Below are 27,577 nucleotides of genomic sequence, written 5' to 3' on the forward strand. Positions count from 1 at the left end.
TGTCATAAAACAAACCATAATTTCTACAACTTATATAAAGTTTACAAAGTATTTTCCTTATAGATTTTACTAAAAGCAGTATTTATCAAGGATCAAACTGTACTTGTAGTGCACCTCATCCCCAAATGTTTCAGTAGTGTGGAGAAAATATCTAATACATGGCACAGGGTGCTAAACAATTAGAAGACAGTCTTGCCACATGAAAACAGCCATTCTATTAATCATTTGAATGTAGTGACTGTTGAGTACACCAGTTCTGAGAGCAATTTCTGGTATCAGTGGCAGTAAACGTCTGTCTTCAAGTCATATGTTGACTTAAGGCAACTCAATGAAATTCATAGGATTTACTTAGGTAAGGAATACTCAGAGCTGATTTTACCCCTTCCTGGAAATATATCCTATAACATTCGGTATTCATTGGCAGTCTCCTATCAAAGTACTAACCACGGATGACCCTAATTACCCTCCCCAATAGTTATCAATTCCTAGAGTAAATAACCAGAACTGCTATTGGAATTTATCAAGTTAGAAATTTCTCCAAAGACTCAAGCCTGAAATGCCTGGGCCAAATAAAGAAGCTTTCAGCTGCTTTTGTGGCATGACATTTACATGATGCACACCCCCAAAGTGGCCAGAAGCCATGCTGAGGCCATGCTCCAGTCCAAAGGACAGGATTAAAAAAAGTTGATTTGAATTGACTCACGGCAGGCAAGGCTTGAGACTAAAGGTGGCAGCCTGCTTTGGGAATGGGCCATGCGGCTGCAATGGTCCAAGCCCGATTACGGCCAGAGCAGCCAGAGGCCACTCTTTATCACATGTCTGGTTCACCCCCCAGAGAATGTTTGGATTTTATTTATTTATTTGTTTAACCAAGGCCTCCTAGTGAGTTTCCATAGTTTAACCATGGCTGGAAGAAGGATTGTGATTGGACAGCTGAAACCTCCATTCTGAGTTTCCTCAGTTTATTCAAGCCCTCATATCTAAATCCAGTACTCAGACCATTACACCATACTGGATTTCACATAACATATATACTTTGATATAATTAAAACTGCAATAGTCTTAAGCCTTGGGTACGTTAATGACTTTGAGCATAGTCTTTCAGCTGGCAAGGCAGTTCTTTAAATTTGTAAACTATGTAATATATATATTTTAACTATGTAAGTAAAAAAAAAAAGAAATAATCTAATGTTTAACATTCTATTGTTTTAAAATGCTGTTGTCCTTTTTCTAAAAATAGGAAATGTCAAAAACTTAAACGTGTGTGTGTGTGTGTGTGTGTGTTCCCTATCTCATACACAGGAATTCCAGCAATATTTTATCTCGGTTTCTATAATATATGTGAAGATACATCTATAAATGCTATAAATCTACTAATTAAATATTATCACTGATTTTATGTTTTTATCAAGTCTGATATTAGACAAAACTATTATAACAACTGAAATAGTTACACACAGATGTAGAATGATGTATAGCCCATCTATAGCCCAGTCCCAATGAAATGAAACACTGATCTGAATGATTGGCCACACAACCATTATTTTTAAGATGATGCATTGATCCTCAACATGAATGTCATATTTTTATGTATCTTCCTCAAAATACTCTTCAATGGAACAGTTAGCTACTTCAATTAATTTCCTTCAATTTGTTAAGTTATTCTAGCATACCAAAGAAAGATAGCAACAGTATGTTATATAATGCACTATATAGTACACTACAGCTGCAGTATAGTTCACTTGTGCTCCTTACCATTTACAAGTACAATGATATCCCGAAAGTCAATTTCCCCTCTAGCTTCTACTCTTCCTTCACATCTGTAAATGCCTTCATCACTTTTATTGATTTTAAGAATCTGAAGATTATTGTTTGGCAACATGGCAAATCTATCTGGAAAAGAATGTAAGAGATAAAAAGTAGTATCACTAAGTAAAGACACTGCTGTGAACCTGATTCTGAATGTGAAAGAAATGTTTACAAAAAATAAAATATTTAAGCATTATAACTATTGCACTATCAAATTATTCATCAACAAAATACATTTCAAGTTCCATATAAAATACAATTTTAGAATTTCAGTTCTGTCTCAGATGTTTTTGTTATGTTTTCCTAAAAAAATTCCCCATTCTTCTGTTTAACAGATGTACACAATATAAATAGACAATATCATTCAGTCTAAAGCACCACTTTCTACAACACTAAGAAATTAATGTTAAAAATGTGATAGGGTTAAAAAATATGAATGGAAGGGAATTGAAAGAGTGTAAACCACAGCATCAGAGTTAGTTAAGAAGGTACCACTTATGACCAGTACTATGAAGAATAACCACTTCATACTCTTTGTATTCTATTTTTTTTTTTTAGTCTGTTGAAAATACTAGACAAGACTGGCACAATACAAGTCTCTGCCTGCTAAGGATAAAGCTCCTAAATCAAAAAGATCTGTCCTGTGTTGCCAGGCAACTTGGGTTATTGAAAGCTCAATAGCCAAGTTCATCCTTGTGTGTTTGTGTGCACATATCAAAGAGCTATGGAAAATGCATCTGGGGAAAACTCTAAAGGGATCATGAATGGTATGCCTATCTTCACAGATGGTTAACAATTAAAGCAACAGGTTCAATGTCTTAAATTTTGATGGTAAGATACAAATCCAGTAGTCATAATCAACTCTTCTCCTCCTCCGGAAACTTTTCATCTCAGAGTTGGCTTTGATAACACTATTTTTTGAGCCAGTTCTACTAGGAATGTGAAAATTAGTAATTCCTACTAAGTTTATCAACTTTCCTCTATAGCATTACAAAAAGGGTCCATTTTATTTCTCAGGAACCTTTCATCAGGAATGTTGGTACAAAAACAAGGCAATAAAATTAGAAACAAGAGTCCACAAATCTATGTTGATAGATTGGCTATTGTCTTTATCTCTGCAAGTTACTGCAGGCTCAGCAAGGAGAGATGTTAAATTGTCAACTTTTAACTTTCTGGGACACATTGTTAATGATTTCATTGACCAGAGGGCTAACAAGTGTCTCAAGAAAATATCATTGTCTTTTTTGACATTTACAGATTCTTGAGATGACTTAGAGTAATGGCACAGAGCAACATGACTGCCTCTGTATATGACAAGTTAAAAATTAAATTTAGGGTTGTTTTTTTAAAAGGCAATTAAAGCAAAATTATAAGGGTGTACAGTTTCTCTTGGATACTCTGATACTCCACAGCTAGTTGTGGAAATTTTCCATAGACATAACCAAACACATAATTTGTTTCTTTTCTTGTTCTTCAATTTCTCTACCGTCATCCCTGATAGAAATGATGGAGAACTCAGAAAACTTAGGCTGCATCTACACTGCCTAATTAATGCATTCTGACACCATTTTTAATTTCCATGGCTCAATATGGAATTCTGGGATTTATAGTTTTGTGAGATATTTAGCCTTCTCTCTCAGAGCACTCTGCTGCCACAACAAACTACAAATCCCAGGATTCCATATCATTGAGCCAGTGTCAAACTGCATTACTTCTGCAGTGTGGTAACAGCCAAAGTCACATATGTGCAACTTTTCTATGGTCTTATTAAAATGTATTACCTATGTGATTTTTTTTTAAATGAAGAACCAGACAGTATTTTATTTTTTTAAAAAATGGAAAATAAACCCTTTTTATCTAGTTGTTACTCAGTGTCTGAGCTGCTACTCCTATGCTGCTGTATCCCTATGCAGGCAACAGAAAATAAAATAAATTCAGGACCACATGTCCCAGGGTTGAGAAATGTTATAGCAAAGTATACTGCAGTAATCTTATATTTTAACTAACTCTCTTAATGATTGCAACATTATTCCTTATGTTATTGTGCATTTGGCTGAATGTAGATTGTAAACATATAATTTAAAGAGTTACCAAAATACTAACTGTCAGCAATATTTGAGATTTCCTCATTTTGATACAACCAGCTGACAATAGGTGCAGGTGAGCTAGTAACACGGCAAATGACTTGTACATCTTCTCCTTGGACAAATTCTTGTGGTGATGTGATATCTTGGAATGTGAGTTTTTCTGAGAAAAAAGAAACACATTTTAACCCTTTCTCCCAACTTTTGCTGATAATTTCAATACACACACACACACACAATTAGATTTCTTTCATACAGAAGTGTTAAACGTGCTGCATAAGATATGAAAGATTGATCATCATATTATTCTCTTGCAGCAGAAATAAATAAAAATACTTTAAAACTTTTTTTCCACAAATAATTTTTTACAGGAATAATCTTTGATAAACTTTATCTGGTAAACTTTAATTTCCAACAACAACAACAACAACAACAACAACAACAACACTTGCCAAAATAAATGCCTTAGTTTTAAGGACCCTCATGTTTTCCATAAAACTTCTTCAAAATGAATTGATTCTCCTAAATGAATAAGCTAGCACTGTCACCTGGACAGGTTTTTGACACATTTTGGTTACCCAACAATAGGAGAATTGGTATCAGTATGAAATATGTATATGAACTACTAAATGTACACACCTTCCAAGAGAAAAGGACCTTTACTAAACAGGGCAATCAAAAAAGAATTTTCTAATAAATTGGGTTTTCTTAGGCCATTTCTTTTTAAGCAAATCCTTAAGATTCCTGTTACACATAAGTGTGTTAGGAAGAGAACATTTGGGTTGTGAAGCTGCATTAAAGCTTCTTTTCATGTACATACCTTTTTTAAAAGAGAGCCAGAAAAGGCCATTAACTCTTAAATTACATTTACAATACTGTACTCATAATTTTGTACAATATTCAGAAAGAGACAATCATACCATTAGATTTATATTTCCATTTGAATTTTACTTACGGTAAATTTCTAAAACAACAGTAGCTTCTTGAGTTAATCCTCTTGAATCTGTTGCTTGACACCTGTATATTCCAGCATCTTCTATATTAGCATTGTAAATAGTTAGCCGTGATCTGACACCTTCTTTTTGTACTACCACTCTTTGATTAGAAACAATCTTCTCTCCTTGTGGATTGTACCAATCTATACTCTCAGGCTCACCAATTACTAAAATAAGATAAAATGAAAGCATGAATAAATCCATACACATATTTACATACAATATTTACATGCAGATACTCTACAGCTAAACTTCCTTTTTAGGAAGAAAATTAAATGTACTTTTTTTTAATGTCCAAGCAAACATCTTTGGTGTCTTTTCAGGCAGAAAAAAAAATCATTTGTAGATGGTTATGTCTACCAAAATACTTGTAGAAATTAGCTTTTGTGAATGACATCCACGGTCCACACAATGTCACTGTAAATGCCCTTGTGAATCACTGCATAGAATCGTAGAATCATAGAGTCAGAAGAGACAGAAGGGGTATCCAGTCCAACCCCCTGCCATGCAGGAACTCACATTCAAAGCACCCCTGACACATGGCTATCCAGCCTCTGCTTAAAAATCTTCAAAGAAGGAGAATACACCACACTCCAAAGAAGTGTGTTCCACTGTCAAACAGCTCTTACTGTCAGGACATTCTTCCTAATGTTGCGGTGAAATCTCTTTTCCTGTAGTTTGAATCTGTTGCATTGGGTCCTACTCTCTGGAGCAGCAGAACACAAACATGCTCTATCCTTAATATGGCATCCCTTCAAATGTTTAAACAGGGCTATCATATCACCTCTTAATCTTCTCTTCCCCAGGCTAAATATTCCCAGCTCCCTAAGTCTCTCCTCAGAGGACATGGTTTCCAGACCCTTCACCATTTTGGTCACCCTCCTCTGGACATGATCCAACTTCTCAACATCCTTTTTGAATTGTGGTGCCCAGAACTAGACACAGTATTCCAGGTGAGGCCTGACCAAAGTAGAACAGAGTGGTACTATTACATTCCTTGATCTAGACACTATACTTCTATTGACGCAACCTGAAATCACATTGACTTTTTAGCTGCCACATCACACTATTGACTCATGTTCAACTTGTAGTCTACTAGAATGCCTAGATCCCTTTCACACATAATAATAATAATAATAATAATAATAATAATAATAATAATAGAACAATAAAACCACAATTAGAAGAATAAAAGCATAAAAATATAAAACATAAGGAGCTAAAACCATAACAGCAATCAGTCACAGAGCGGGGGGGGGGGGGGAGGCTGGGCTTATATCTTCATAAAAGGTCAGGAGGACAAGCACGGCGAAAGAGTTCTGTCTTTATCGCCTTCTTAAAGGTTTCTAGGGATGTGACAAGGTGAGTCTTCTCTGGGAGACCATTCCAAAGTCTAGGGGCAGCTATACTGAATGCCTTTAGGGAAGTATACACATGTTTGGATGCTGGTGTCTCCAACAAGTTCTTCCCACTTGTTCTAAGAGTGCGGGGCGGATTGTATAGAGACATGCAGTCCCGTAAGTAACCCTGACCCAAGCCATGTAGGGCTTTAAAGGTAACAACCAACACCTTGTACTGTGTCCGGAAGCTAATTGGGAGCCAGTGTAGATCTTTCAAAATGGGTGTTATGTGGTCAAATCTCAATGAGTTAGTAACCAACCTGGCTGCCGCATTACTCACTAATTGAAGCTTTTGAACGATACAAAGGTAGCCCCATGTAGCGCGTGTTACAGAAATCAAGACAAGAGATTACCAGAGCGTGTACTACAGCTTCAAGGTCCTTTTGGTCGAGGTAGGGTCGCAGTTGGCATATCAACCGAAGTTGGTACCCAGCACTTCTGGCCGTCACATCCACTTGAGATGACAAACGTAGAGACAGATCCAGAAGTACTCCCAAACTGCAAACTTCATCCTTCAGGGGAAGTGTGACTCCTCCAAGGAGTGGTGGACAAATTTTCCTCCCCAGACCTAAGGAACCTAATGCTGTCAAGCCAGGTGTTTCCCATCCTGTAACTATGCATTTCATTTTTTCTGCCTAAGTGCAGTACTTTAAATTTCTCACTGTTGAAATCCATTGTGTTAGTTTTCACCCAGCTTTCTAATGCATTAAGGTCATTTTGAATTTTAATCCTGTCCTTTGGGGTATTAGCTACTCCTCCCAATTTGTTCAAATAGTCAACCAAAATCAGTGAGGAATTATGTGAAGAAGAAAACAAACTGTTTTGGATGTAATACATCAGATGTAGTTTCTGAGAAGTAACTCTGATTACAATGTAGTTTAAACTTGCTTTGCTATTTTTGTATTCACCCCCCCCCCCCCCACACACACACACAAAACAAAGGAATTTCTCCAAAAACTGTCTGGAAAAAACAAAGCAAATCATTTTCTTCTTTACTAACAGGTTTTTAATACCCTTTTCAATTAAATAGGCTAATTATGTCTTCTATGCTTCAGTGCATGGTTGTACAGAGGTTATTAAGTCCCCCCCCCCAAATTTTATTATAATACAGGAATTGTATAAAATGTCAACATATAAAAACAACATTAATTGTTATTAATAACAAAATAACCATATGATATGGTTCTCCTTCATGATTTGGAAGCATAAACATATTCTTTACTATGACAGTTTAGGAAGCCATGCTACCTCATTCATCAACATGAACTAAGAATTATTTGTTTCAGTTAACAAAACTGAAACGAGACAAACATGCCATTGTTAATTATTGTTCTCTTCTGATGAAACACTGAAATTTATTTCAGAAGCGTTCCATCAGTAAATGCCAGATTGTTAATCCATCACTGTCCTCATGATGAGTGACACAAAATCAGTTCACACTTTTTAAAAAAAAAAAAAAAAAATCTAATTGATCCAGCACAAATAATGACTTGAGCATTAGAAGATGTGATAATCAGGATGAAAAAATCAGAGCCATATCACTGGAAATTCTCATTACACAGTTTCAGCATAATTTCACTGTAACATCTGAGGGAAAATTTCCCAATAGATGATACCCTTCATCATTTATTCTCTATCAGAAGATGTATATTTTAAGTTCAAATAATACTCATCTCCTGATAGGCAGAGACAGTCAAATTTCAGCCTTCCCTGATTTCAAGCCATTTTAATAAGGCTTTTGAAAGAAACAGCATGATGCACAGTACCTTTTTTTTTCATTCAAATGAATACAGTTCTTTATTATCAAGTGGACAAAGAAGTAATACATCCAGGACAGTTTTTTTTAAAAAAATATGCTGAAGTTATGTAACAATGCATACCTGTACATGTGAAGAACTTGGATACGCCAACACTGACTTCTACCTTGCTGAGAGAAATTGATACTTGAAGTGCTGCAAAACACAAAAAAGAACAATATTTAGAACTTTGTATGCACCATTTAAGAAGAAAACAAAAACAAACACCATACATTAAACCCATACATATAATCTTTTCTTTCTAAACTAAAATCCTATTTGAAAGAAACCATATGACCTCTTGGAATAGTTACAGTACTTTAAACAACAACTGGGTAGCAGACTTCAGAGACTAGGAGTTCTGTGGTCCATATGAGTAAGAGAACTGAGTTCTTGCTTTTCCTATTCCAGACCTAGATGTTTATCACACTATACTCTTAAAGTGCTACTATTCCACTTTGACTCCTCTAGCTGCCTCCTGTTGCATTCTGGGATTGGCAGTTTTAAGGAGGAGTATTTAGAATTCTCAGGCAGAGAAGTTGACTGTTTGACTGCAGGGAAGTTGGCAGGCTCATGCTTGGAATAGCCACTGAAATCCCTCTTTGAAAACTTTGGAGCACAGCTGACAATTGAGTCTAGCAAATCCAAAACACAGTAGATCTCATATTATACTTCTAACTTCAGAAGCACAGTCAGAGTTTTCCATACACAGCTATGCAGGCCAGTTTGTTAAAAGAAAACAGGAGCTGGCTTTGTCTGAAATTTTGATGTATCGGTCATGGCTTAGTCACAAGCACTCAAGAAGGCACCCAAACATACAGTTCTTGTGCATCTGAAAACTCTATTCTATGTTCCCCCTCTCTCAGTCACTAAGATTTCACTCACAAAACAAGATTTCTCTCCTATACCCCCAATACCATTCCCACTGTTCATAAAGGAGCTGGATTAACTGCCAAAATCCACAGACCAACAAACACAAGTTGGGGGAAGGAAATTAAACATAGAAGCATTTAGAGTAAATGGATTGGAGGCGGGTATAAATTGTTATGCTGCCTTATGTATTTCTTATCAAATTTACAGAGAAGGAAAAACAACTGGAACATTGTTTTCTTCTGAATGACAATCACAATTTTTAAAATAATTGTTTTTCCTGTTTGTTATACTTATGCTAGTGACAGATCCACACTTTGATGAAGGACATTGTTTTAGTGTTGGCAACCAGTTAGTTCACCCACATTTACATGTAGTGGAAAGGCAGTTTGGGAAGACACACAGGAGTCTTCTTATGGAACTATAAAAACATAATGGCAAAACACTTATCAGACAAATGATGGTGGGCTGAAGTCCACAAAGCTTCTGCTAGATAAAAATGGTTTAATCTTTGAGACACTACAGACTCTTGCTTTTACTGCAACAAACACCAGCTCCTCTTACATAATTCTAGTAGTAACCATAAACACTTTTTAATGAAAAGATTAGGAGCCATTTTTGCTAGCATGCTATAAATAGGATTTCTTGTCAATGAAAATATTTGCATTTCTACTCACATAGATTCCATATTAAGCTGTTCAGTCTCTTCAGTCATAGTACCCATCTCATATTTCACAAGTACAGTCTTACATGATGTGGGAGTAACCATTTTTTGTAGTTCTTGGGCAAAGAATTGTTGTCTACACAAAATACTGTAGAAGAATTATTCCCAATTTGGGACGAAACAGACAGCCCCAAAGGGGCAGCTTGACATCACTCCTGAGAGAGCCAGATTGAGGCTGTGGCAACTGCATGACACAGCCCCAATTCAGCCAGCATCTGTCCCAAATAGGAGTGGAAAAAGTACGCTTGTATTTGGAGCAGAAAAAGATGACCCTTTGCCTCTAGGGCCAGCTTTTCGCTGGCTCTGGGGCGAGTGGAATCTGAACGCCATGCCCCCAAGTGACCCACAGGTCTGATGGCGTGTAATCACCAATGGGGCTTCTGGGTGACTCGGGGGCATTGCATGTCTAAACACCATGCTCCTAAGCCAGCTAGAAGCCAGATTTACCAGGCTGTATGTTTTGGCCCTTTGATTATTTGAGCCTGCCTTCAACATATTCCCTATCTTTCCTGAATTTCATATACAGAGGCCTTTATTTATGTGCATGGGGGCTAAGATGGAACACTGTTTTGAAAGTTAACATTGTTTCATTATTTATCTGAAAAAAAATTATCACATTCCAGAAAAGAAAGTTTGGCTACATTTTGCATTCAAATGTTTCAAATTTACAATAATGATTAAGGAAAAGCAAGCTAGCTTTTAGTACAGTGGGTCCTTGTTATCCGCTGGGATTTGGTTCAAGGACCTCCCATGGATAACAAAATCCATGGATGCTCGAGTCCCATTCAATTCAATACATAGAAAATATATAAAATGGAAAAATCAAGGTTTGATTTCTGGAATTTATATGTTTTTAAAGCATTTTAAAGCTGCAGATGCTTGAATTCGTGGAGAAAAAAAACTACGGATAAGGAGGGCTGACTGTACTTAAATTATACAAAAACAGTATCTTTCTTTGAAAGCATACTAACATATAGGATAAATTACTGGTGAATATTATAACACTTTTTTCTACTTTGTATGATTATTAAAGTGTGTTCTTCGACTAAATTCTGCAGATAAAGTTTAAAAGAAACCTGGATGGCTGGGCATTTTGAACACTATTCATGCAAATGTAAGGTCAGAAAGACATACCCAGTGGTCTTGCTACATGGAAGAAACTTTCCAAAATAAATCAGCTGATACTGCAAGGCACAGCCTTCAGAATATCATAAGGGATTATGAGACTTTGGGTAAGAAGTTGAAAGAGATGGATGCACAAGTTGTCATCTCGTCTCTACTCCCAGTTGAAGGTCATGGTCCAGGAAGGGAGAAGAAAATAGCGGATGTAAATAACTGGCTCCATAGATGGTACCGCTAAGAACAGTTTGGATTCTTGGACCATGGGCTGCGGTTCCATGAGGAGGGACTTCAAGCAAGGGATGGGTTGCATCTCACACCAGTTGGCAAAACTGTTTTTGCCAATAGTCTCAAAAAATTGATCAGGAGGGCTTTAAACTGAGTTATGTGGGGGAGGGAGACAGTATTCTGGAAGGCAAAAGGCCTGGAAAAAATAGTCAAACTGACACAGAGGGAACAAAGCAAACAGTGCAAGGACCCAAAATTGGGAGGCAAAAAACCTTGCACAGGCAGCAAGTCAAATGGATACATGGTCTTCTATGTCTCTACACTAATGCACAAAGCATGGGAAATAAGCAAGATGAGCTTGAACTCCTAGCACAACAAAGCAAATATGATATAATAGAACTCACAGAAACCTGGTGGGATGAGTCTCATGATTGGAATGTGGAAATAAAGGGGTATAACCTTTTCAAGAGAAACAGGCCAAACAGGAAAGGAGGAGGAATAGCCTTATATGTCAGGGACATTTACACCAGTGAAGAGATCCAAGACATCAGTACTGGCAGCCAGGTGGAGAGCATCTGGATAAAAATTAAAGGGGAGGGAAACAACAGGGATATTATTATGGGAGTCTACTACAGACCCCCAGGTCAGCTGGAGGAATTGGATGACGCCTTTCTAGAACAGATGACCTCATACTCAGAAAGGAGAGATGTAGTAGTGATGGGTGACTTCAACTATCCTGATATCTGCTGGAAGTCAAACTCAGCCAAATCCTCAAGGTCTAGCAAATCCCTCACTTGCCTGGCAGACAATTTCATTGTCCAAAAGGTGAAAGAGGCAGCAAGGGCATCAGCTATTTTGGATCTGATCCTAACCAACAGGGATGACCTAGTAAATGTAGTGCAAGTGATGGGATCCTTAGGTGGGAGAGATAATGCACTCCTGGAGTTTGTTATACAGTGGAAAGGAGAAGCCAGGAATAGTCAGACACACATTCTAGACTTTAGGAAAGCTGATTTTAGTAAACTCAAAGAAATACTGGGGGTGATCCCATGGTCAGCAATACTAAAAGAGAAGGGAGTTCAAGACAAATGGGAGTTTCTTAAAAAGGAGATACTGAAGGCACAATTTCAAACAGTTCCAATGAGGAAGAAAACTGGGAGATGGGTCAAGAAACCAGGATGGATGACTAAGGAACTTTCAACTCAAGTAAGTTTTAAATGGGACATGTATAAAAAAATGGAAAAATGGGGAAATCACCAAAGAGGAATTCAAACAAATAGCGAGCACGTGAAGGGGTAAAGTCAGAAAAGCTAAAGTGCAGAATGAACTCAGGCTTGCTAGAGAGGTTAAGAACAATAAAATGGGTTTCTTTGGATATGTCCGAAGCAAAAGGAAAAAGAAGGAAACGGTAGAGCCACTGCATGCAGAAAATGGCAAAATGCTAACAGGCGACAGAGAAAAGGCAGAATTACTCAACAAATTTTTTGCTTCAGTCTTCTCAGAAAAGGCAAAGGGTGCTCAACCTGAGGATAATGGAGCAGAGGACAGAAAAGGGGAATTTCAGCACAGAATAAGTAAAGAGATAGTACAGGAATACCTGTTTAACCTAAATGAATATAAGTCTCCAGGACCAGATGAACTACATCCAAGGGTATTAAAAGAACTGACAAATATAATATTGGAACCATTGGTAATAATCTTTGAGAACTCCTGGAGAACAGGAGAAGTCCCAGCAGACTGGTGGAGGGCAAACGTCCCCATCTTCAAAAATGGGAAAAAAGAGGATCTAAACAATTACCGTCCAGTTAGTCTGACATCTATACCAGGAAAGATTCTGGAGCAGATCATTAAACAGGGAGTCTGTGAACATCTAGAAAGCCATGCCATAATCACAAAAAGTCAACATGAGTTTCAGATAACCTGATCTCGTTCTTTAATAGAATTACCAGCTTGCTAGATGAAGGGAATGCTGTAGATATAGTATATCTTGATTTCAGTAAGGCCTTTGACAAAGTTCCCCCATGATATTCTTGCAAACAAGCTTGTAGAATGTGGGCTAGACAAAGTAACTGTTACATGGATTTGTAATTGGTTGACTGGCAGAACTCAAAGGGTGCTCAACCATGGCTCCTTTTCATCCTGGAGAGAAGTGACCAGTGGGGTCCCACAGGGGTCTGTCCTGGGTCCAGTGCTATTTAACATCTTTATCAATGACTTGGATGAAAGAATTGGGGGGGCACACTTATCAAATTTGCAGATGACACCAAATTAGGAAGAGTAGCTAATACCCCAGAGGACAAGATCAAGATTCAAAGTGACCTGAACAGAGAAGAGAACTGGGACAAAGCTAACAAAATGAAATTCAACACGGATAAATGCAAGGTACTGCACTTAGGGCAGAAAAATAAAATGCATAGATATAGGATGGGAGAAATCTGGCTGAATGAAACTATGTGTGAAAGGGATCTAGGAGTCCAAGTAGACCACAAGTTGAACATGAGTCAACTGTGTGATGCGGCAGCTAAAAAGGCCAATGCAATTTTAGGCTGCATCAATAAAAGTATAGTGTCTATATCAGGGGTCGGCAACCCCTGGCCCGTGGGCTGGATCCGGCCCAGCGAGGCCATGGGACCGGCCCCAGCCTGGTCCTGCCGCTGATTGCCACCGGCGCGGGGCAATCGGCAGCAGGACCTTTCGCGCGAGAGGCCCATGGCGAGGACGCAGGGCCTTGGGCCACTCGCACGAGAGGCCCATGGCGGGGGCAAGCGGGGCCAAGGGGGAGCAAGCAGGGGCAAGGGGGGCAAACGGGGGCAAGGGTGGGCAAGGGGGAGCAAGGGTGGGCAAGGGGGAGCAAGGGGGAGCAAGGGGGGCTATTGTCTATAGAAGCCTCAGAAACATGCATTTATATTAACATTTGTTAAAAAATCAGCATTTTTTTTTTTGCGTGTCCTCCATTTTTTAAAGAAAAGTGTACTCCATTTGAAAATTTTGTCCTACATTTGTCGCGGTTTATTTATTTATTTAATTTTTTTAAAAAAATTATATTTATTTATTTATTTATTTATTTATTTATTTATTTATTTATTGGCTTCGGCTCCCCAGTTGTCTGAGGGACAGCAACCCGGCCCCTGGGTCAAAAAGGTTGCCTACCCCTGGTCTGGATCAAGGAAAGTAATAGTGCCACTCTATTCTGGTCTGGTCAGGCCCCACCTGGAATATTGTGTCCAGTTCTGGGCACCACAATTCAAAAAGGACGTTGAGAAACTGGAGCGTGTCCAAAGGAGGGCAACTTAAATGGTGAAGGGTCTGGAAACCATGCCCTATGAGGAACGAATTAGGGAGTTGGGAATGTTTAGCCTGGAGAAAAGAAGGTTAAGAGGTGATATGATAGCCATGTTTAAGTATTTGAAGGGATGTCATATTGAGGAGGGAACAAGTTTGTTTTCTGCTGTTCCAGAGACTAGAACGTGGAACAATGGATGGAAACTGCAAGAAAAGAGATTCCACCTCAACAATAGGAGGAACTTCCTGACAGTAAAGGCTGTTTGACAGTGGAACAAACTCCCTTGGTGTGTAGTGGAGTCTCCTTCCTTGGAAGTCTTGAAACAGAGGCTGGATGGGCATCTGTCGGGGATGCTTTGATCTGGATTTCTTGCATGGCAGGGGGTTGGACTGGATGGCCCTTGGAGTCTCTTCCAACTCTGTGATTCTATGATTCTATATATTTTCAAGGTAACAATTGATTATAGCCCCCAAAAGTCAATTTTCCAACAAAAGACACATTTTTGGAGGGGGGGGGGAGTTACAGAGGAGTTTTCACCAAATGCTAATATTCAAAGTTGAAGCAGAGAAAAAGGTCTTCAAGCTCATTGTCTAGAGGAAGACAGATCCTCTGTTTACTGTACATGTTGTTTTCCACATGTACACCTATTTCCTGACAGGATTGTCTGCCACATTATCATTCAAGGTTGTGATACTAAAGTTTTAATAGATGCTAGTTCATCTGGGACTTTGATGACTCACTATGCATTTAGAAATTCTTGAGAAGTTACTGCTAAAGAACAAAACAAGTTTGGAACTTTTATACTCTCTTTAATGTGTGGCATATTCCAAGCCACAGTTACACCATTCTGATTTGGGTACAGACATGGAATCTATGCACTTCAAACAAACTCAAAACCCTTCTTCAAGGCATGCTAGCAAATCACAATGATAACTGGCACAATGATTGTAAAACAAAGATTGTAAAACAGTGATAGTTTTAAATCACTCTACAGCATCCCTGAGACTCAAAGAAAAAAATGGCAATAATGACTATACCAAGAGTGATAATGTTATGCCAGACCTACTCCTTAAGTCCCCTCTGCACAAGTTTAGTCCCTACCACTACCCATTACCAGTCAAAGGTCATCTGTTTGAGAAACTGGGGGAAATGAATTACTTTCACTACATCCTAACCAATAAGATTTAGGGAAACCAGTGCAGTGATAGTTGTTGAACAACCTTTGTCATTCCAGCCACAAAATCACACACACACACACACACACACTAAATAAAAACAGAAAGGCCCAGTTCTTACATAGCACAGATCACATATCCTTTACCAGGTTGCAGAATGCCATTACCAGCTTATTGAATGCTCACTCACCAGTTATTTGAGGTATGACATTTAATTAAAATGGCAATTTGCTGAACAGAAAAAACTGTCCAGAAAAGTTTTACACCTTGTTCATGTTTATTCCTGAAGAAGCTACTAACAAATAAATACAGGTTATTAGATGACCCGATGAAGCTAGTGCATGAAAGACAGTTACTGTCACAATTTGCACAGTAATTATTTATTCATCAAGTCAATGGGTTCATGTTTGGGAGATATTAATTAGTTTATCCCAATTCCTATCTATTCACATCTGTTGTTAGTATTTCAGTGTTGCATAGTAGTATCAAGTACTGAACAGAACATAGAGACTATGGGCTTGTTCCCACTATGATTTGCAGCAATTTCCTGATCGCTTTATATGGGCTTCGTTCCCATTAGAAATGGTTTTAGATGTGAATTCAATCATTCAAACTCACTTGGAATCACAAAAAATGCAAATAAATCACTCTTTTCAAACATTAGGTTTTTTAATGGTTCTTTTGAAAAGAAGCTATTAGGACGAATGTTTCACAAGTGGGAACGGCAGATTTGATTTAGTGGCTGGCGAAGCCCTAGCAACCTCCCTGACAAGGCACTCTGAGGAGGAGCAGGGAGGAGACAAAAAGCATTTGACTGCAAATGGGTGGAAGACGGCCTCCCTCCCATTTCTGCACCACTCCTGGGGGGCCTTCCCACCCACTGCTGGCTCAGCGTCTCAGGTCACCATGACTAATGAGGCGTTCTGAGGAGGAGCAGGGGCAGCTGAAGTGCAGTTTGCCAGGGCAGCCGTCTCCTTTTCTCCCTTTCTCCCTCCAGCTCAGGTGGAGCCATCTGCCTTCCTGCCTCGCCAAGGGGCAAGGGGGCATGAGTCTTTGAACTGCCACCCTGGAGGGCACCAGGTATCCATCCTCTGGTTGGAGGGAAACTCATCAGGTGTTTGAATCCTTCCAGGATGTGATGCACTGCCATTCATAACCTAAGAATGAAGGGGGTGCAGTGGAGGGCCGCCCCTTGAGGTGAGGTGCCCGAGTCCTTCCCTCATCCTGCCATCAGGCCTCTAGAATTTTCCTTCATCAAGTCCGGCATGCCTGAGGGGGCACGGGTAAGCTCAGCTGTGGTGGCCTTGGATGCAGAGCCTTTGGTGAGGAGGAGGGCCCCCAGGAGTGGCACAGGGATGGTAAGGAGGCCATCTTCCACCCATTTGCAGTCAGGGGCTTAGTGGCTTCCACACTGAGCGACCACAGGTCCTCCTTTTTCAGGCCACAGTCCTCCCTTTCAGCTTTCTGTCTGAAAGCATCCTTCATTTTGAAGCACAAGCTCATTTGCACTAGAGGGAACATCATGGAATAAGGACATAATTCAATTCCATAGGGAATTACGCATCGGCCTAAATCAAATCCATTATCAATGTGAATCACAAACTGATCTAAAAACAAGTGGGAATGAGCCTTAAGTATCAGGTAACCTTGTCTTTTCTGATTTTCACAAAACAGATTTGGAAGGGAGAAACACAGCCCTATCAAAACTTAGCAAGTAGCTTATTTTTTAAATATTTACCAGATAATTTAAACTGAATAAAAAGGAGGGGAGTAAATAGAGCATGAACACCAAAATATTTGCACATACAATAAATATTCATTTGTAACTGAATAGGAGGAGTAGAATCATGAAACCCTCCAAATGTGGAACAATGGCTTCCAACGTTCCTCCTCATCTACTATGCTGGCTAGGACTGCTGGAAGTTTCAGCTTAACAACATAAGCACAACACATGATTCCCTCCCCCTGCACACACACACACATACACACATACTGTAGATAGAGGAAACATTAAGACTGGAAGCCTTCCAATACTTGCATTTTTGAGTAAATTTGAATTAGCAGATGAAAATTTATACAGAAAAAGATGTAAGTGATCAATTACATGTAGAAGATCAATTATATAGGTATGTAGAAGATTAATTACATAGGTATTATGAGTGACACACATCTACATGATTAAAAAATCATAGACATTGCTTGCCTGTTAGGAAATGATGATACCAGAAAATAGAATTGAATACTGAATGCCACTTGATTAACCATTTAACTCTTTAGATTTTATCTTTAATGGTCTATTGGGCAGGGGGAAACCTAACGTGGCTTATTGTCATGGCAGGGTCCAGACATCACTTTCTCCTCAGCCACCATTAGGTAAAAAACTGCAACCATTTTTGACATTCTGGATTGTGCAAATGTGTCACTATTCCGGGATTTACACCTGCTACTTTTCAACTAAAAAAACTTTATAGACTATTGAGGTGGTTATGTTCTTGTGCTTCATGTATTTGGCAAACTACTTTCTCAGGAGATATGAGTTAATAAGGCGAGTTTGTTTGTTGCATTCTAATTGTTCAGCATTAGGTTTCACATGTAATTCAGAGTGGGGAAACTTTTTCAACTCTTCTGCTATCATTAATTGTGTACATAGTGCAGAGCATTAATTGTGCATATAAGCAATTAGATTTATCAACCTAAAATGAAATCAAGATAACTAATAATTCACGTAGATTCTAACCTTGTTTACCGATTATTGTTCTACACTATATAAATGAATTGTGTTCTTCATTTTGCTGTATTGTATATACACTTTTAGTTTTTCCTTACTATTTCCTTACTTTAAAATAAAAAGTTTGTTTTCCCTTGATGGGTCTGAACTAGAAGTCATACAAAGTTCATTCAGCCCATGGGATATTAAAGATGTGCCTAATGTGATGCAAGAGTTTAATACTAAAATTTTAAAAAAGAGAATATAGCTATCCAGAAAATATTGGGTACATTTAAATTCTGTTGTTTTAATTTGATTTTACATACTTATGGTAAAACAATAAGTCCCAACCATTACAATCAACTGTAAGCACTATAAACTAAATATATATTTCAGAAAGGAAGGTACACGTATGCTTAACATTTTTTTCCAAAATCAGTGACATTTAATATACTTAACATTGGCTGCTGATGCTTTAATGATGCACTTAAGCATGTCCCTGAGCAACCCGCACAGTTGCTATGGTTATTTTGTGCCAAACATTATTATACAAATCCTTCAGTAAGGTGAAATGCATTGTTTTCTGTTCTTTACTAAACACTTATATTCTTTAAGCCACTATGTTGGTTAAAAACAACAACACTAACAGGTTAGGGAGAGACAACAGTATGGTCTGTAGGCCTGTAGTTCTCCAGTGCCCCCACTAAAATGCCCCAAGCTGATCACGTCATTTGTCCCCCACAGCTTTTTGAATTCTTTTTAACTTCTGGTGGAAAAAACAGACAATGCCCTATGGAAATGGACAGTTTCACGACATTCTAGTTGGTTCCCTGGAAATTCTATAACACATGCCATCTTGACTGAAGTTGCAACCATAACACTGTCTCCTTTGAAGAGAACCACTCAAAGCCTATCCCTCTTCTGTCCCTCACAGTCTAGGGATCTCTTCCAAGCAATGCCAAATTACTAAACAAATTAGTTCAAATGCACTGTCCACAGAGGAGTTGAGGCTTTTGGATATTCTGGTGATGATCATCCCCTATAGACTACACCTGGATTTGCTTGCTCACATCTCGCCCTTCTTCACAAACTGAAATGCATATTAAATCCAGGGCTTGTTGATGATTACTGGAAGGGTCACATTTAAATTTTCTGTTTGAAATTATTATTTTTTAAAAACAACAACAACAACAAATACTTATGAAATGCCAAGCAGTCCTGTGTAGGTAGTATATTATATTGTTTATATTAAACACTTTTGAAACAAAACTCTGCAGCCAATAAAATACTACTGTACAAAACTGTGTACAGAACTAGAATAATGGGAAATTTAAAAGCTGGAAAACTTGGAAATCATCTATCTAATGTGCATCAAATTACAGAGGCATTTTTATGTCTCCAAATTTCTATTTTACATGTTTTCAGCTTTGCACTAAGCCATTTGTTCCAAAACAAAATACTGTAATGGAATATATATATATATATATATATATATATATGCAGAAATTGCTTCAAAGAAAATTAAACTCCTTTGTAAAAGTAAATCTACTTTTTAAAAAGACAAATTGCAAACAAACTCTATAGAAGAGATTGAAATCTCTGCACAATGAATGAGATCACTTACAAACTACCTATATCAAAGCTTTTAGCTTAAAAGAAGATGAGGTATATTGTCTGCTTATTATCAGTCAGTAGCTACAGTATTGTAAAGAGTTTATAGTAGTCTTAACAGTCACACTAAACCCTGACATTCTTAATACTGTAAAGCAGGGCTAGGCAACTGTAGAAAGCTAGGAAGACACATTACCCTCCCATGAGATCTTGGGGGGCCACACTCCTCACTGTACCAGCAACCAAATGTCCTCTAGGAGAAATGGGACATTCTCACCATGGGGAGGGGGAGAACATTCCTGTCCCCCAAGAGAACTTTTTTTTTTTAAAGAAATGTTTTGCCTCTAAAAATGCCCTCCACATCCTCTAGAGGCCATTTTGGGGTATTCAAGAGTGAAAAGTGATCACCTGATGGTCGTTGAGGGCTAGTAGTGGGCAGTGGGGCACATTTGGCCCACCCTTCTATGGATTTATACTATTGGGGATAGAGCTAGTTCCTATGCTATGACCCATTAATTCTTACAGACTTTCACTATGAGTAGAAGAACACATAGTAACTTTCTTAAAGCAAAATAACAAAGTATCTGAATTATGCTGGTGATCCCTTATTGTAAGTATATAGAAGAAGCTTTTGAAGTCATGGATTAGTTCAGCTCTTAACTGGCCCAGTCATACTTTCAATCAGAGAAATACTCAGAGAAACAAAGCCTTCTTTTCTGAAATTTGGTATAGCCACATTTTCTCCTTGTTTCTTCCTTCACAATGGTGTCACTGTAATTAGTGTCACCTGTGTAGGTGCCTGGAAAGGGTTGTGAAGGATGGTGGTGGCTGACTGCTCTACTCTCCCTCTGTCACTCCAGCTGTCTCACTGTCTTGCTCCCTGGCTGACCAGGCCACTGTGGTGGAAGGCAGTGCTGTGGCCTCTGTACAACTCATTCAGAGTCTGATATTACTGCTGGGTAAGCAGCCCCACTAGACCATGAACAGAAGACACCACACTGCCCAGCAGCAGCCACTCCTTGGTGGTAGATCCTCCAAATGTCCCATTCAGAGTCTGGCACAGTTACTAGTCAAATAAAAAAGGGAGATGACAAACTTTCCCGTTCACCCAGCAGCCACACCAATCCCATTGGATCTACTGGCCCACTGAGTGTGCATTCCTTCTTTGGGGTGTCAACTATTGTGGTAAGCACCCCTGCAACCTTCTATTAACACTCCTGTTCCTTCACATTATTATTCAGTCTGTATGTGGCATGTGCAGTCATTGTTTTTCCTCCTTGGTAGATAATTGCCTTGGTGGTTATTGGCTGAACCTGGGATGTTCATATTATTGTTTCTTTTACATACAATTTGTTTATAATCAGGTGGCCAGCATGCAAGAGATAATTCAGATTTCAACAAACTAGTACCTTACAACATTCAATAAATCAAAAATATTCAGATAAGAAAAAAAATAATGAAAAGGTAAAGAAGAAAATAATGAAGAGGTTTAAAATAGGAGAAAATGCAATACTAATACAAAACACACTGCTATGATTTAAACAAGTGCCTCTTCAGATATCTAACATGGAGGGACCAACAAGTTTTTCCTTAATGTGCCAGGAATCAGTATGATGTTTGCTCCTGATGGTTACAATTGTTTATTGCAAGGACTGTCAGCTGACTATCTAAACAACAGCAAAAACAACAGGAATGCAGCAAATGCAACAGAATAGACAGAATCATCATCAACAACAAAATGTTTGGTTGAAGAACGATAGCATGAATCATTTTAGCAGGTGCCAGCTGTATTCCTGAGGAGGGGGGAATTCTATAAGCTTGTCACAACTAAGTATTCCCTCCTCTTTTTTGACACAATAGGTACAAGTGATCTCCTCTGGGAAAGATAAATATAACCCCCTCCACATCCCTAAAGCACTGATGTCCAATTTCCATGCCTCTATTTCAGTTAGCTCTGGATGGTATATCTGTCTAAATTACTATTGTAAACTGTACTATTGTATAGTGGCATAAATGGTCTGATAACATGATAATTGTTCAACTTCCAGCCTCAGTTTAAATGGAACATGTATGCAAGGTTTCTGAATCAAGACTTGTACCAAACTAGCTTTTCTCACATAGCATCAAACAATTTCAAGCTATCATCCCCAACATATGAAGTTAATATGTCACAGATGGGTTTTTCCCCGTAAATGGAAGTGGAGATTGAATACAACACTATTACATATTAAATTGGGGGGGGGGGGGATGAAACAGATTTCACATTAAAATCTACATGTATAAGGTGTTTTCACATCTTAACTTTGAAGAAAAAGGCATGCACACATAATTTCAAATCAATATTCATTTATTTATTTATTTTGTAGATTTACCAATCATTTTCACAGGCACTCAGCTTGTAATTTTCACTGGCAAAAGTGTGAAGGCGTATGGGGATTCAGTACGATTCGGAATTATAGTCTGTAAGAATTTTGACTAATGTAGAGGATTAAAGAATTAGGTAGTCATGCTTATTAGGAGTTATATTATTTTAGTACATTTCTCTGCAGCCTGAAGAAAAGACATGCCTGACAAAAAAAAAGTGGATTACATATCAAGCATGAACTAATAAAAAAAAAGTGTTGTGATCTATTATATAGTTGACAGAATACTCTTGGTTTTTTCAGTTTAAAAAAAAAATGAGAGAGGGAGAAAGAAATAAGATGAAATAAAATATAACTGGGTGTGTCCACACTGTAGAATTAAAGCAATTTGGCACCACTTTAAATGCCATGAATCTAACATACAAAATCTGGGATTTGTAGTGTGGTGTAGATTTGTAGATTCAGCCTACTCTGTTAGAGTGTTCTGGTGAATCACCAAACTAAAAACCCCAGGATTCTGCAAAGATAAGGGCATGGCAGTTAAAGTGGTGTCACAGTGCTTTAATTCTGCAGTATGAATGTACCCTATATTTCCAAAGACAAACCTTTTGGTATGTCAGCCTGCTTAACTAGGAATACTGGCAACCATTACTCTGCTATGGATTCTTCTATCAATGTAGTTAATTCTTCAGTTTTGGAATCAAAAAGGATATGTAATAAGGAAAAGAATAAGGTATTGCATTGTTGGCATTTGTGTAAATGAAACAAACAAAAGAAGTCATTGGCTATAGCAGACTAAAAGGCCCTATACAGGCCGGCCTGAATGGCTGTCCTGTGGGTGGAGTCAGGACACATTATCCTGATGATGGATGCCTTGACTCTGCCCCCAGTGTGTCATGATGATGTGCGTCATTCCAGACAGCGCACAGCATTATGGTGCTCCTCTGGCGCTGCATCCTGATAATGCAGTAATAAAGGGACACCATACAGTTCCACTGCCACAGCTATGGTTCCTTTTTGCACCCTCCAGAGGCTGGATTTGGGCCGCAGTGTGAGCTTGCCATGGCCCTGATCCAGCCAGAAAAGGGGCAGCCTCCCGCTGCCCCTTAGGGGCAGTCTGTAGAGCCTCAAAGTGACTGAGTTGTTGTTAATTGCCTTTGGTTGATCTCATTCAATTATGTATGAGATATCTCCAAGACCCCTGTTATGTACGACTCTGAGGTCATGCAGGCATGTGGTCTTCATCTCTTTCAGCTGCCTTCTATCTTTCTTAGCATTATTGGGACTATACAGACTGGCACTTTGTGCCAGCCTGTAGGTGGAACCACGGTGTAGTGTTTGCATGCTGGATGCCATGACTCCACCCCATCGCCTCATGATGCGCATGGCATCGCACTGCATCTAGATGATGCAGTGCTGAAAGGGCATCACAAAGTCATGCCACAGTGGCTATGACACCCTTTAGAGGGCACAAAAAGGAGCCACATGCAGTTACTGCAGTACCACTGTGGCCACTAAAGGGGTGGCTAGATGCCACCCATCTGTACAGCCCCTTAGTTTTCTTATTTGCTGCTGCACTGAACAAAGAACAATGGAATAGTCCAGTTATATTGTTTATTCTCTCACATTAGGACTTTTATTAATAGGTGTTGTACAGATTATAAACTAGTGGAGACCTCACTTTGAGTGAGCTAAATTTAGGTGAATAGCAATTGGAGAAAAAAAGCTTTCACTGTAGTATTCCATTTAAGCAAATTCAAACAGCTGAAAAAGAAGCAATATTTTTATCTGTTGATTTCTATTTTTAATTAATTTCCTCTATTATAGAGACAACTGGCTAAGGAGTCAGGCAGGGCTTCATTCTATTACCCTATTTGTTCAATCTTTTTGCAGAAAATATCATACAAAGAGCAGGTTTAGACTGGTTTAAAAGAGGGAGAAATGAAGATAGGAAGAAGGAACATCAACAGTCTAAGACAGACAATATCATACTACTAGCAGAAAACATTATAGACTTGTAACAGTTAATAAGGAATGTTGAAGCATAAAGTGTGAAGGCAGGCTTACTGCCAAACACAAAGGAAACAAAAATAATGGCCACATGGGATTTACATAAACAAAACCTAGTTAATGTTTTCCCATACCTTGGATCAAGCATTGATTGGAACAGAGACTGAAGTCAAGAAATAAGAAGAAGACTAAGGGCCTGAACAGACAGACCAAAATAAAGCTACTTCAGGTCACTTTGGAGGTATGCTGTTTAAATGATGCATGCGTCCTAATAGGTTGGAAGCTGAGCCAAAGCCATGCTCAAGTCCAAGGACTGAAGCGCATCTTTGGCACAGCTTCTGGCCTCTTAAGATATGTGTATCATTTAGGCCCAGGACAGACCACCACAAAAGGGTGGCCTGCAGGCGGCCTATTTCCCTCCAGAGGGACACTACAGCCGCCAAACTACGCAGTCTTCTTCCAGACTAAAAAGAACCTGGAAAAATCAGTTTTTTACAGCGTCGGGTGGATGTCTTGAGTGTGCCAATGGCACACTTGTGATGTAAGTGACGTGCAGCTATGTGTATATGCTGCACGTTGCTTATGTCAAAATGGCAGCAGCTGTGTACACAGGACACTACCATTAGTCTGCTGCCATGCCATGCTAGGGTTAGGGACCATGTGGTTAGTGTGCAGTCTCTAACCCTAGAATCAGTGGCAGCACGGTGCTTTGGGACCATGTGTCCTGTGCCCTAAACAGCATACCTCCAAAGTGACCCGAAGCAGCTTTATTTTCACCTGTCTGCTCAGGCACTAAGACCTGAAGTACATGGGCAAAAAGTGCTGGCTTCAGGCCATGTTGGAGGAGGTACATGCAGAAGATGCATGTTCCAAAAGTAACTGAAAGCCAAAAGGAGAGCGTGCTGAGCCTGCACCGACCCATAAAAGCTGGCACAAAAGGTAGCAGTGAAAAGCTACTACTGCCAGCAGCTAAGCTCAGGACTGTGGTGGCGGCCCACATTCAGATTAAGCTGTCTGGTGGCTGCAGTCCCACGTGGATCGGGGGCTGACCGTTGTTGGAGTGTCCAGAGGCTGCTCCAAACTGCCAGTCTGCATCGCCCCTAAGAGATCATCACAGGTGGCAAGTTTGCTTGCAAGGAACACTGAAGGACCCAAGTAAATTATTCTGGTTGTCTGCAAGGCTGTTGGTACAAAGAAAACATTGGGAGATGTTTTCCTCAGCAATAGCCATCTTGCTATTGTTTAGAAAGAATTCCCACAATGCCATTAACATGTAGGTTTTCCTATAAACAAATCACATTAGTTGTCTTCTTTCTCTCCCCACCTCCCCAGCCCCAGGTTTTGGGAGGGTTCAGAAATGTTTTAACTGCTATATTGTTTTAAATCATAAATAAAAATAATATTTTAAAGAAACAGTAATTGTGTTAGTACAAATGAGCTGACAGCTGCTCAAAAGATTTCTGAACATATGTTTGAGTTTTCGGAAACACATTGGATTCTCCCCTCATAAAATCTGTGGGCATGGGAATTTACACTTTGTGAAATTGTAAGAATTTAGAATTTACAGTAGGGCCGGTCCAGACGGGCCCTTTAGCACATCCTGGCGACATGCTAGGGTTGCCTCGCAGTGCCGTTTCCAGATGCACCGCAACCCTAGCACGTTACCAGGATGTCATCTCTGTGTGGCGCTGTATACACAGCCTGCACAGCTGTGACGTCACTGCTGTGCACTGTCCAGATGGACCCGTGCAGCAGCGATGTGCTTGCGCTGCCGTCTGCAGTTTGTGGCAGCAGTAAAAGGAGCCACTTTTCACCACTCCTTTGTTTTCTGCATAGCCACGCCACATAATTTGGTTGCTGCGGCCCAGCTACGCGGAAAAGAGAGGCGGTTCCCGGCTGCCTCTTTCTGGTGGTCTGTACCCTGCCTAGGATTACTAAAGGTATAACACCCAGTTGAGTAGTGTTTAAAGAATAGTTTAAAAAGAAAACATGCTCAGTGACAAATATAGCTATTTTAAAATAAGTATCTAAAGCTACAAATCTATGCAAGTTTAGAACTCATTATCCCAATAGTTCTGCACCAATTTTCAGCATGAGACAAGACATTCTTATTTAAAATATAGTCATGTAACTCCTTGCACTTTATGGGTGGCTGCTATGAATCCTCTCATATCATATGAGATATATCCAACTGCCTGCCTGTTAAGTAGAAAAGCCCTCCCTTCAGCCACCATCTTGGGGGAAGAGAGGCAGGCTAGCTCCAACTGCCTGCCTGAAAAAGTAAAGCCCTCCCTTCAGCCACCATCTTGTGGGGAGAGAGGCAGGCTAGCTCCAACTGCCTGCCTGAAGAAGTAAAGCCCTCCCTTCAGCCACCATCTTGGGGGGAGAGAGGCAGGCTAGCTCCAACTGCCTGCCTGAAGAAGTAAAGCCCTCCCTTCAGCCACCATCTTGTGGGGAGAGAGGCAGGCTAGCTCCAACTGCCTGCCTGAAAGAAGAAAAAGCCCTCTTTCCGACCAACATCTTGAGGGGGAGAGAGGCCTGGCCTGATAGACTAAGAGCCCTCCTTCTGACCACCATCTTGAGGGGGAGAGAGGCCTGTTATGTTTTATTTTGACTATGTATTGTGCTTGCTGTTGTACATCGCTTTGATCTAATTTGGAAAAGCAGTATATAAATAAACATCATCATTATTATTATTATTATTATTATTATTATTATTATTATTATTATTATTATATGAATTGTTAGTCATTCTGATCAAAATCTTATTTCTAGCTGCCCAGCAGATGCTCTCCTCTCATACTGACTGTACAACATTAAGCTCCCAAACATTTTTCTAAATGCTCAATATGGAGAAATAAAAACAATAAAAAAGATATTTTATTAGAATATATGGCATAGTGCATGCAGTTTGCTCATCTGCACATCTCTTAACAGCAATTCTCTAAAACAGAATAGCATAGACAGTATCTCAGAACCTGTTTTCTTTCTCTTAAGTTTTTGTGCATTAAAATAGCTTAAATTGTGCAACATTTTATTGCAGTGGTCATTCGGGTAATCAACTTTGTTCTGAAGAAATCACTACAGCACTTCTGCAGAGACTGGCAGGTTTTCCTTCTGATTATCGCTTGTTACACATAATGAAACATCATTCATCATTCACCTTCCATTTTAAGTAGATTTTTTAGAAGGATTAAAAGGGAATGAATTATAAATCTGTGGAATGCCTGGAAGATGAACAATGTACCTCATGCAGTTCTTTGGATTCCGATCAATCTGAAGATTACTCCCATCCCCATAGTGCTTTTCGGGTTATCTCCCCCCCCCCTTTTTTTTTTCTTTTGTCTTTTTCAGTACCATATCCTCCCATCTAGCTTTATTTATCATGCCTTTCTTTCCTCCA

The 27,577-nt window shown here is 39.2% G+C and overlaps 1 protein-coding gene across 3 annotated transcripts in view; it reads right to left on the minus strand.

The window, feature by feature from the left end:
• Positions 1-27,577, minus strand: part of NCAM2 (neural cell adhesion molecule 2) — a 298,722-nt gene that overhangs the window by 147,416 nt on the left and 123,729 nt on the right. For 2 of the 3 annotated variants that reach the window (XM_089512162.1, XM_089512164.1), the window contains exons 2-5: positions 8,169-8,240; positions 4,849-5,055; positions 3,913-4,056; positions 1,756-1,893 (exon numbers count right to left, since the gene is read on the minus strand). In XM_089512162.1, the coding sequence (XP_089368288.1) occupies positions 1,756-1,893; positions 3,913-4,056; positions 4,849-5,055; positions 8,169-8,240 (561 nt within the window). Of the gene's footprint in view, positions 1-1,755; positions 1,894-3,912; positions 4,057-4,848; positions 5,056-8,168; positions 8,241-11,429; positions 11,470-27,577 lie in introns of those variants that run through there. The other variant, XM_089512163.1, reaches the window with a different exon arrangement.

Source organism: Sceloporus occidentalis, unplaced genomic scaffold, assembly GCF_023333645.1.
Source record: "Sceloporus occidentalis isolate IW3139 unplaced genomic scaffold, rSceOcc1.0.p SCAF_2, whole genome shotgun sequence".
Taxonomy (NCBI): Eukaryota; Metazoa; Chordata; class Lepidosauria; order Squamata; family Phrynosomatidae; genus Sceloporus; species Sceloporus occidentalis.